The sequence below is a fragment of the Muntiacus reevesi genome, chromosome 5, assembly GCF_963930625.1.
Source record: "Muntiacus reevesi chromosome 5, mMunRee1.1, whole genome shotgun sequence".
Taxonomy (NCBI): domain Eukaryota; kingdom Metazoa; phylum Chordata; class Mammalia; order Artiodactyla; family Cervidae; genus Muntiacus; species Muntiacus reevesi.
This window is the reverse complement of record NC_089253.1, coordinates 102261601-102274139: the sequence shown is the minus strand read 5'-3', so window position 1 is coordinate 102274139 and position 12539 is coordinate 102261601. Positions and strand designations below refer to the sequence as shown.

At 44.2% G+C, this 12539-nt stretch overlaps 1 protein-coding gene across 1 annotated transcript in view; it reads left to right on the top strand.

Annotated features, from left to right (window-relative positions):
- The window catches only part of TNR (tenascin R), an 89110-nt gene that overhangs the window by 36099 nt on the left and 40472 nt on the right, over window positions 1-12539 (top strand). The window contains exons 8-11 of the mRNA XM_065936101.1: window positions 8519-8608; window positions 9650-9913; window positions 10765-11034; window positions 12213-12332. Coding sequence (XP_065792173.1) covers window positions 8519-8608; window positions 9650-9913; window positions 10765-11034; window positions 12213-12332 — 744 coding nt within the window. The remainder of the gene's footprint in view (window positions 1-8518; window positions 8609-9649; window positions 9914-10764; window positions 11035-12212; window positions 12333-12539) is intronic.

Genomic DNA, 12539 nt, shown 5'->3' with positions numbered 1-12539 from the left:
CCCCCAATCCCTCCCAGCATCAGGGTCTTTTCCAATGAGTCAGTTCTTTGAATCAGGTGGCCAAAGTATTGCAGTTTCAGCTTCAGCATCAGTCCTTCCAATAAATATTCAGGGCTGATTTCCTTTAGGATGGACTGGTTGGATCTGCTTGCAGTGCAAGGGCTCTCAAGAGTCTTCTCCAACACCACAGTTCAAAAGCATCAATTCTTCAGCACTCAGCTTTCTTTATAGTCCAACTCTCACATCCATACATGACTACTGGAAAAACCATAGCTTTGACTAGATGGACCTTTGTTGACAAAGTAATGTCTCTGCTTTTTAATATGCTGTCTAGGTTGGTCATAGTTTTTCCTCCAAGGAGCAAGCGTCTTTTAATTTCATGGCTGCAGTCACCATATGAAGTGATTTTGGAGCCAAAAAAAATAAAGTCTCTTACTGTTTCCATTGTTTCCCCATCTATTTGCCATGAACTGATGGGACCATATGCCATGATCTTAGTTTTCTGAATGTCGAGCTTTAAGCCAACTTTTTCACTCTCCTCTTTCACTTTCATTGAGAGGTTCCTTAGTTCTTCTTCACTTTCTGCCATAAGGGTGGTGTCATCTGCATATCTGAGGTTATTGATATTTCTTCCGGCAATCTTGATTCCAGCTTGTGCTTCATCCAGCGCAGCACTTCTCGTGATGTACTCTGCATATAAATTAAATAAGCAAGGTAACAATATACAGCCTTGACATACTCCTTTCCCGATTTGGAACCAGTCTGTTGTTTCACGTCCAGTTCTAACTGTTGCTTCTTGACCTACATACAGATTTCTCAGGAGGCAGTTCAGGTGGTCTGGTATTCCCATCTCTTTCAGAATTTTCCACAGTTTGTTGTGATTCACACAGTCAAAGGCTTTGGCATAGTCAAAAAAGCAGAAATAGATGTTTCTCTGGAACTCTCTTTTTTTTTTTATGATCCAACAGATGTTGGCAATTTGATCTCTGGTTCCTCTTCCTTTTCTAAATCTAGCTTGAATATCTGGAAGTTCACAGTTCACATACTGTTAAAGCGTGGCTTGGAGAATTTTGAGCATTACTTTGCTAGTGTATGAGATGAGTACAATTGTATGGTAGTTTGAGCATTCTTTGGCATTGCCTTTCTTTGGGATTGGAATGAAAACTGACCTTTTCCAGTCCTGTGGCCACTGCTAAGTTTTCCAAATTTGCTGGCATATTGAGTGCAGCACTTTCACAGTATCATCTTTTAGGATTTGAAATAATTCAACTGGAATTCCATCACCTCCACTAGCTTTGTTCGTAGTGATGCTTCAGCCAACCAAATCTTCAACCCCAGTTTGGTAGACTTGAACTTCACAAATATTCTGGAGATGAACCTAGGGATTTAGAGATGGAAAGATTCCATATTTCTGAATGTTCCATGTGAACCTAACAAGCCTGCAGACCCCGGGTGTCTTAGTCATGCTTTTGCTGGCAAGACACAGCAATCTCAGTTTCTTGGGCCTCCTTCTCCCACTTCTTTCCTGCCAGCAGCAGGAAACATGAAGACTAGGCCTCCTAGACAGAGGGAAGTGAGTCATCCTGCCTTTATCACCCACCCACGGTCCTTGCAGTACAGGTGAGAATCTGCTCATTGAGTTAGTTGGGTTCATTGAGCTCATAATTAAAACTAGTTGCTCTCTAGCTCTAATCAATCTCTTCCTGTTCATCCTGCCCCATCCCACCCACTGGAGAATTCCATATCTCCACCCCTCAACCTTTCCTAATCTTGGCTAGCTTTCAAGGTCCAATCTAGAGAGTCCCTTCTCTAGAAAGTCTTCTCTGGCTACTCCAGCCCAGCCCATGCTGATTTCATCCCCACTCTGAAATCGTTTTCTCAGTTAGCTTCCCATGGAGTGGTACCAAATCACCTTCAAATTCCAATTTGCTTACTCCATTTCCCTCTCCTAGCCCATAAGACTCGTAGGGACCATGCTGCGATATATCAGAAAGAAAAATGAGCCTGGATTCCAAACCCTGTTTCACTGTGTATTAGCATTGTGACCTTGGTTTGACAAATGGACTTCTCCAGTCCTCTGTTTACCCATAAGTAATGCCCTCCTGGCATAGTGGAAGACAAGATAACATGTATGAATCTCTAAGAACCTAGTCAATCAATAATGGACCTCTTGGCCACCAGGCACTCAAAGTTCTCTTCTGATATTTATCCCTCTTTTATTCCCTCTCTTTCTTTTTTATTATTCTTGTAGATTACCCAGCGCCTGCAGCTCAGTGCTTGGTATATTCTTGTTATTCAGTCACTAAGTCATGTCCAGCTCTTTAAGACCCCATGGACTGCAGCACACCAGGCTTCTCTGTCCTTCACTATCTCCTGGAATTTGCCTAAACTCATGTCTGTTGAGTCAGTGATGCCATCCAACCATCTCATCCTCTGTCCTCCCCTTCTCCTCTCCTTCAATCTCTCCCAGCATTGGGGTCTTTTCCAATGAGTCAGCTCTTTGCATCAGGTGACCAAAGTATTGGAGCTTCAGCTTCAGCATCAGTCAGTCCTTCCAATGTATATATGGGTGCTCAATAAGTAATGAATTTCCTTTTCAGTACAGATTTCTTTTTATCTCTTTAAGGACAAGGGTGATTCCATTCAGCTCACTCTTGTATCAAGTACACAACCCTGTGCCCAGCACAAAGGAGACCTTCAGTCATGTTTGTTGAGTGCATGAACTGTGTGCTTTGAGTGTTCAAAGAAGAATGGATATGCAGGAAAAGAGTTGAGAGAAGTGTCATCCTCTGAGTTGAACCAGTGAAGTTCTATAAGGGGTGGAGAGTGGTGGTTTCCCATGGGATGAATTTCTGAGCTATTGTTAAAAAGGGAGCAAAGCCATTCATATGCTACTACTTGCAGGAGTTGGACAGAAAGATAAAGGGAGCGTTGATAGAAAGCCATGGGGTCTTTAAAAGTGAGAAATCCCTAGGAGTCTTCCAAGTGCTATATATAAGTGTCTCCGCTATGCCTTGGGTATGCATTTCCTTTTCCAGCAGAAAGTGTATTTTACCTGCTGGCAAAGAGCAACAATTCACTTGTAGCACAGGAAGAAAGCTGCTGAAAATCAAAGAAAAGCAGCAGGCAGGAACCTATAAGCGAGTCCCACTTCCCCATCCCCTAGACAGAAAGCTGGGAAAGAGAGTACTTTAAATTCTACTCTGTACTTTTCTGGGAGAAGATGATTCCGTTGTAAATTATTGAACATTTCATTTAAGCTTCATAAATAAGAAACTCAGATGAAAACGGTACATGCTGGATCCGTTTGGCAACATATAATTTCTGTCTTCCTTCCTCAATCTGTCACCCTTCATCTACGTCGGAAAATTTGTACTTCATAATAGGCAATTGAAGGTCTCAATCAGTTGTCTGAGAGTAGTTTATGTCCCAAAGGTAATCTAATTTCTCCAGCCAAGTATGTACTTGGGACTTGCCGAACATACTGGCGGAGATAAATATGTACTTTGAACAGATCTGGGGGCGTTGCAATAGCCCAACTCAATCCAGTGACAGGTACCAGCCCAGCCAGGGGCCAGCTCCTCACTGACACCTGGACTCCCTAAATCCCTGGTTTCATCAGAGCCAGTGGGCTAAGCTTCAGCAAACTGACAACAGGTGTGCGGAGGACCAACCTGTACCTGTCTGGGGCTTACCAAAAAATGACTCAAAATCCTGGAATAGTTCTCTGAGCAAGGTAATAATGCTATGGGCTAGTCTTACAATGGGCCAGGTACTGTACTTTCTCTACATTGGCTCATTTAATCCCAGGACCCTCTGAGATAGACACTATTATTCTTAACCATTCTACAGACAATAAACCTCAAAGATGTGAAGGAATCAAAGTTACACAAGTATCTTAGGTCAGTGCAAAAGTACTGAAGTTTGTTTTTGTTTTTTTTTCATTTATTTTTATTAGTTGGAGGCTAATTACTTCACAACATGTATTGAAGTTTTGCACTGTAGGACTTTGCCATTCAATATTGGAATACATTCTTCAATAAATGTGGTTATGTTATACATGATTTTAATGCATATTCCTCACTTTAGGTTTTTCTGCTAATGACTTATTATTTGCTGTGTATTTTATATGTATTTTAGACTATGGAAATTTATGTTAGACAAAGATCAAATTCGAGTGATTTTCTTATTCAAGTTCAAAATGGGCTGTAAAGCAGCAGAGATAACTTCCAACATCAACAGCCCATTTGGCTCAGGAACTGCTAATGAATGTACAGTACAGTGGTGGTTCAAGAAGTTTTGCAAAGAAGATGAGAGCCTTGAAGATGAGGAGCATAGTGGTTGGCCATCAGAAGTTGACAAAAATTGAGAGCAATCATCGAAGCTGACCCTCTTACAACTACGTGAGAAGTTGCCGGAGACCTCAATGTCGTGGTTGTTCAGCATTTGAAACAAATTGGAAAGGTGAAAAATTTCAATAAGTGGATGCCTCATGAGCTGACCAAAAATTTTTTTTACAAATGTCATTTGGAAGTGTCATCTTCTCTTATTCTGAGCAACAAGGAACCATTACTTGATTGGATTGTGATGTGTGATGAAAGTGGATATTATATGACAGCTGACAACGACCAGCTAAGTGGTTGGACTAAGCAGTTCTAAAGCACTTCCCAAAGCAACTCTTGCACCAACAAAAGGTCATGGTCACTGTTTGGTAGTCTACTGCCCGAAGCATGGATTTTTACACTACAGGAATAAGCAAGCTTATTTCTCATTGGCAAAATTGTGTTAATTGTAATGGTTCCTATTTTGATTAATAAAGATGTGTTAGAAACGAGTTACAATGATTTTAAAATTCACAGTCCAAAACCACCACACTTGCATTTGAACCAACCTAATAGAAAGTGACAGAATCTGAATATTAATGTCTAGCAGACCTCAAAGTTCACCTCCACCAGTGTTGACACTTTGTTTTTTTTAATATTTGTTTATTTTTTATCTATGTTTGACTGTGCCAGGTCTTAGTTGTGGCATGTAGGATCTCTGCTGCTTCACGTGGGATCTTCTGTTGGCGGTGCACAGGCTTCTGTCTAGCTGTGGTGCGTGGGCTCCAGAGTGTGTGGGCTCAGTAGTTGTGACTCGCAGGCTTAGTTCCCCATTGGCATGTGGGATCTTAGTTCCCCAACCAGGGATCAAACCCACATCCCCTGCATTGGAAGGCAATTCTTAACCAATGGACCACTAAGGAAGTCCCAATGTTGACACTTTAGAGATAGAAAGAACCAAAGGTAAGGAAATGACTGGAGCTGGTTTCAGAAGAGGAAAAAAAGGGGGCTGATTCTAATACATTCTGACCTGAGAGCCCAGTCAGTAAGGCCAGGTAGGTTCTGCCTTACCCAGGCATGGGGGGCTCACTGCACAGGCTGTACTAAAACCATACTGAGGAGGGAATGCCGAAGCCTCTGGCTCCCACACAGCTTTTACCTTCTTGAAACCACGCCCTTGTTAAGGAAGGGTTGCTTGATGCATTTCCTGTCAAAATCGTCCCTCTTCCCTCAGGGTTCCTGGGAGGCCACAGATGCTCTGGGGAGGGGAGGAACTCAGGGTAGGGTAGGGCATTCAGTCCTAAAAGCCCTGACCCCTGATGCCAGAAGCCAAGGGTCATCTCCAGCTGGTCACAGACTTATTCTTTGCCTTGTGTGTGTGCTTAGTCACTCAGTCATGTCCGACTCTTTTGTGACCCCATGGACTGTAGCCCGCCAGGCTCCTCTGTCCATGGGGATTCTCCAGGAAAGAATACTGGAGTAGGTTGCCATGGCCTCCTCCAGGGGATCTTCCCAACCCAGGGATTGACCCCAGGTCTCCCACATTGCAGGCAGATTCTTTACTGCCTGAGTCACCAGGAAAGCCTGAAATGTTTGTGTCCCCCCAAATTTCGTGTATTGTAATCCTCATTCCAGTGTGATGATATTAGGAGATGGAGCCTTTGAGAGAAGACTGGGTCATGAGGGTAGAGTCCTCATGAATGGAACCAGTGATCTCATAAACTCAGCAGAGTTTTCTTGCTCTCTTGCTGTATGAGGACACAGTGAGAAGACGGTCTGTGAACCAGGAAGCGGAGCTCACCAGACATCAGATCTGCTGGTACCTTGATCTTGAACTTCTCAGCCTCCAGAACTGTGGGAAACACATTTATTGTTTGAGTCACCAGCCCATAGCAGCCTAAGCAGACAAAGACACCATGGGCCAACAGAGATGGAGACTGGAGTGATGCAGCTGGAAGCCAAGGCACACCACCAAGGATTCCCAGCAGCTACTGGAAGCTAGGAAGAGCCAAGAAGATTCCCTGCTTAAAGCCTTTGGAAGGAGCATGGGTCTACCAATACCTTGATTTTGGCCCTCTAGACACCAGAACTGGGAGACAATACATTTCTGTAGTTTTAAGCCACCAAATTTGTGATTCTTTGTCTTGGCAGCCACCCAGGTCTCCCACATGGCAGGCAGATCCTTTACTGACTGAGCCATCAGGGAAGCCCAAAATGTTTGTGTCCCCCCAAAATTCATCCACTGTAATCCTCATTCCAGTGTGATGATCTTAGGAGACGGAGCCTTCGGGAGATGACTAGGTCATGAGGGAGACTAATGCAGATGGGGAAAAGACTCCCCATCTCACATTCCTCATAAGGTTGTTGTAATGGTCAAAATACAGTCAGATCACCAGAGCACTGAGGAACCTAAATGGGAAGGAAATCCAAAAAAAGACGGAATATATGTATATGTATGCATATAGCTGATTCACTTTGCTGTACATAGAAAGTAACACAACACTGTAAAGCAACTGCATTCCTATAAAAAAATATTTTTTCAAAAAACAGGTAGTTTGAAAAGAACAAGTGTTATTATATAAATGCAGAACAGCATGATCATCAGTCTTGGTTCTAGTTGAGCCTGCACAAAGAGATACCCAAAAGGATTCAGACTGACAACAAGGGACTCACAGATGATGATTTGATCTTGTATTTTTTTTACAATTTCAGTCTTAATAAATGAGGGTTTGATGCTAGTTTGGTGCTAGAATAGAGGCCCCCAAAGATGTCCACGTGATAATCCCTGGAATGTGTGACTATGTCATCTTACACTGACAAAAGGAAGTTACAGATGTAATTAGGTTAAGGATCTTTGCATCTGAATTTTAAAAAGTGATTACAGGTTTTTCTATTAAATGTTAGTTTTAGTGAAAAAAAAAAAAAAGATGAGGAGACTATCCCATGCTAATCAAGACCAGTGTAATCTCAAGGATCCTTTTTAAAAAGATGCAGAGAGATCAGAGTAGAAGATGGAATCATGGTAGAAGGGCTCAGAGGAAAAAACAGATTTGAAAAAATGTTATACCTCTGACTTTCAAGATGGATTATGAGACCACAAGCCAAGGGATGCAGGCAACCTGTAGAAGCTCGAAATGGTAAAGAAATAAATTCTTTCCTCGAATCTCCAGAAAGAATACTGCCCTGCCAAGCTCCTGAATTGTAAAATAATAGATGTATTGTTTTGAGCCACTAGACTGGTAATTTGCTACAACATAAATAGGGAATTAATATATCCACTAAACTGGTTAAACTGAAAATGATTTTGGGTAAGAGGATAGGGAGACACCCCCAGATAATTCTAGATATTCTTGGAGATCCCCAGTGATCCTTTGTATTGAACCCTAAAGAATTTCCCTCTGTAGTTGGGAAGTGTTTTTCCATTTTCTTCAGCTCCTTAGGGTCCCCCAGAAGTCATCCTCACATTGAAGTGCCCTTGGTAGGAAGCCCGCAGCACCAGAGCTACTACATGCCCTTACATTAAAGACCCAACAGCCTTGTGCTCAGCGAGACAGTCCATCCGCAGTTGCTCCCCAGAAAGGATGCAGACATCCCCATATGGCCTCAGTCCCTGTCTATAACAGGTGCACCTTGTTCTTCATCCACAGTGTTCAACAAATGCTTTACAAGCTTATGTCCACACAGTCCTCAATTATACACTCCCCCAATTCACAGTGTAAGCAAGAAATGCCCTTACCAGCTATAGCCAACCTGAGACTCTAAGTGCCCTGAGGAGACTCCCACCGTAGAGCACAGGTCTGAAGGTCACGGGCCAGGACAGCACCTCTGCCCTCCCACGGAGACCAGCAGCAAGGAGGAAGCTCTGCGCTGACCAGTTCATTCTCTTGACTTGGTGTGGATTTCCTACGTGGTGAAATTAGGATTTCCTAATAGGTAAAATGAGGAAATGGTAACCCACTCCAGTATTCTTGCCTGGAAAATCGCATGGACAGAGGATCCTGGTGAGCTAAGTCCATGGGGTCACAAGGAGTCAGACACGACTGTGCACACATGCAATGCAAATGGGTAAAATTAGGAGGGAATTAAACACAAGATCTGAACAGGAGCCTAAGGTCATCTGCTCCACCCCATCCCGATTCAGCCTTCCCCATCCCTGACATACATGGGATAACATTTGTTTCTGCATCTACCAACAGATCTGGTGCCTGGCACTGAGTATGGAATTGGAATATCCGCCCTCATGAACTCACAGCAAAGCGTACCAGCCACCATGAACGCCAGAACCGGTGAGTAGGAAGACTGGTGTGGAAAGAGCCAGGACACTGTGACCTGAGGGTCATCGAGGACCGGTCAGATGGCAACCCACCCTAGCGAACAGGTCCCTGGGTGAGGACTGCCGGCTTAGGAACACCATCTACCTGTACTCCTTGATTCCCTGTGCCTACCCTCGACATCTGACATGCAGGATGGGGTCCCACCCTCTCCTCACACTTGGTACCCAACGGTCTGAAGGGCTGCCCACGGCTGCACAGAGCAGAGGTGTAAAACCCCATAAAAGCCAGTGTTGTAGCAAGTCATGTTTCCTTCTAGATCATCTCACAGCAGGCAGAATGTGATACTTCTCACCCCATAGGACAGAACCTTCAGAAAGGCCACAGGCTGGAGGTCTAGACTTGGAAACAACCCGTTTGAGCTTGGAGAACGGAGAAGTCCACTGAGACTCTTGCTATTCTGGATCCAACAATTTTGGTTTCAAATCCCAGGCAAATTCCAAAGTCACTTTAGTAACTGGTAGGAGCCTGGGCTGGGCTGGGAATTCTGAACCAATCGCTGTCCTGAGGTTGTCCAGCATAGACAACCTCTCTAGAGAACCTCAAGACATGGGTCCCCAGGAGTCCTCAGATCTTGTTGCCTACACACCTATGGCCAGGTCAGTCAGAATGGCACCAGGGACAGAGGTAGTTATGGCTGCCAGGAACAGCATACCCATACTTGATGGTGGCACCTGTTTTGCCCTGGTTGGCTTACTGAGAAAGGCTGGGAGAAAATGGAGAGCTTAAAAATCAGCGGCCAGCTTTGTCCCGCAGTGGGGTATCTTGAGTTACTAATGCTTTCCGGCAGATTATTCATCTATATACCGAGCCCCTGGCCATCTTTCAAAGGGAAGGTGCTTAACAAAGTGTGAGATTAGTGTCAGCAATGACAAGGCAATCTTCATGGTCAGCAGAACCGCTGATAGCTTAGAAATCCACCAGAGGCCTAATTCCAATAAATACTGGCCCTCGTGTGGAACTTACGTAAAATAGGCTGCTTATTTTGATCCACAGAACTCGACAGTCCTCGAGACCTCATGGTGACAGCCTCCTCAGAAACCTCCATCTCCCTCATCTGGACCAAAGCCAGCGGCCCCATTGACCACTACCGAATTACCTTTACCCCATCCTCTGGGATTGCCTCTGAAGTCACCGTGCCCAAGGACAGGACCTCGTATACACTGACAGATCTAGAGCCCGGCGCAGAGTACATCATTTCAATCACAGCTGAGAGGGGCCGGCAGCAGAGCCTGGAGTCCACTGTGGACGCCTTCACAGGTACCCGGGCAGCAGAAATCTCAGCTGGGTTCAGGGATCAGTGGATCTTAGGATGAGAAGATCATCTAGGCAACCCACTCTTCCAACACCCCATTGCCTCTAGAGAAAGGAAGAATTTTAGAGAAAGGTAGAGAAAGAAGAGATAGAGAAGAAATTAATAAATACCTTGAAAAACAATGTGTATGTGTGTGCTCAGTCACTCAGTTGTGTCTGACTCTTTACAACCCCATGAACTATAGCCCAGCAGGCTTCTCTGTTCATGAAATTTTACAGACAAGAATACTGGAGTTGGTTGCCATTTCCTACCCCAGGGGATCTTTCCAACCCAAGGATTGAACCTGTATCTCATGTGTGTCTCCTGCATTGGCAGGCAGACTCTTTACCATTGAGTCATCTGGGAAGCCCAAGAGAGAATGGCTGGAGGTGAAGGGGAGAAGTGAACAAGGCTACCTGCATGCCTAAAATTCTGTCTGGTTTCCTGTAGGCTGGTCAGAGTAGTTAATTCTGTTCATTTTCTGCCTGCACTAAGTCAGTGGGTATTCAGAGGATCCATGGGATCATGTTGAATTCCTTCCAGGATAGAAGTTTTAAATCCCCCACCAGTATTATGAATAATTCACAGAGGTGATGCTGTATTTATACTGCTGAGGGCATTCATTTTTCAGTGTCTGGCTTGGAGAAAGGAGAGTGGATGAGATAGGAGAGTGAGGATGTGGACGCTCTGGTTAACAAGTGCAGGTGTAGTCCTGATTAGCAAGGAAAGCAGACCTCTTTGGTTAGATGTTTTCTGTACCCCAGTGGCCCCACCACTTTATGTGGATTTCAGAACCATTCATTTCCTCTGTTTTCAGGCTTCCGCCCCATCTCCCATTTGCACTTTTCTCACGTGACCTCCTCCAGTGTGAACATCACCTGGAGTGACCCATCCCCTCCGGCAGACAGACTCATTCTCAACTACAGCCCCCGGGATGAAGAGGAAGAAATGATGGAGGTCTCCCTGGATGCCACCAAGAGGCATGCTGTCCTGATGGGCCTGCAGCCAGCTACTGAGTACATTGTGAATCTGGTGGCAGTCCATGGTACAGTGACCTCTGAGCCCATCGTGGGCTCCATCACCACAGGTGGGGCTGGAGGACTTGACAGCAGGTGATAATGGGGATTCCCATGATAACCTTTATGAAATTTACAAAGAGAAACACCCAAGGAGTAGGGGACCACTCCTTGGATAACAGAGAGGGTCTATGAATTGTTCTTAAACAGTCACCTCTTCCAGGGCTGCACGTAATGTATAAGATGGGAAGCTTCCACTTAGAAGATAGGATGGATTTGATGTCTTAAGGAGGCCAGGGCTTTAATGCATTGATCCAGAGGTCCTCCTTCTATCAACTTAGAAGAAAACTCTGGAGGGAGCTAGTCTCCAAGAGGACACCCTTCTACAGTGAGGAGACATCTGTTCCTCTTCTGCAGAGCCATCTCTTGACTGCCTAGTCAGTTCAATTTGTGAATGATGTTTCCCCAGAATCATATAAGACTAGCATGCAACCATATAGGGACCTGGTACTCTGAGAATGGAGTTGATCTGCTTGTTGTCTGAAAAACACAGGTTCTCTGAGATGTACTGAATCACTTGCATCTCATCCTTCTTACATACAGTCACAAATATGAGTATGATGTGGGTGAGGACATGTCTGTTTGGGTGAATTCTTATATACTTACAAGAATTGAACAAGTGGATTAAACACTCAGCTGGTTTTGGTCCTGTAACCTGCCAGTAGTTTAAAAAAAAAAAACAGAGCATACAGTATAAATAAAAAATCAGTTTAGGAAAGTGGATTTGTTCTGGACTTGTACTCTGAAATCCCTGTACAGTCAATAGCAATTTTTCCAAATTGACCAAAGGTGGTTGATACAAAAAAGAGAGAGAGAGAGTTGGATTTGTTCAAAAGAAGCTGCCCCAAAGAAAATGACTATTACTCCTAGTTCAAAACAAAACAACAAACTTGAAGGATATTTTCCAGTTGGAATTCAGATAGGTAAGAGTCACTACACAGGCATAGACCTTGACAGCTTGATTTCATGTTGTTAAAATACTCTCCAGGTGCATGACTCTGGCCATATCTATGAGGTTTCAAGTGAGACTTCAGCCTGATCACGGTTTTAAGGTTGCCCTAGTATAAAGCAAGGTCTTGTCTGCCTCTGGGACACCATTAGCTCTTGGTCCACATAAAATGAAAAATAGGAAATTGTTTCTCATATTATGCTTTCTGTCTTTTCCCCACGACCACCCGCATCCTTGTAGGAATTGATCCTCCCAAAGACATCACAATTAGCAATGTGACCAAGGATTCAGTTATGGTCTCCTGGAGCCCTCCTGTTGCATCTTTTGATTACTACCGAGTATCCTATCGGCCAACACAAGGTAATAAAGTTACTTGAATTCTCAAAGATGAATAGAATTTGGAACTGGATGAAGACTGTTATGGCAGAACTAGTATATCCCAGGGGATATCACCCCCTTGCCTGCAATTTCCTCCGCTCTGTAGCACGCTCCATCAGAATGAGAGTAGGTAATGAGGAGTAGCCAAGGAACCCAGAACATACTAGCTCCTCTCACAAAAGGTTTGAT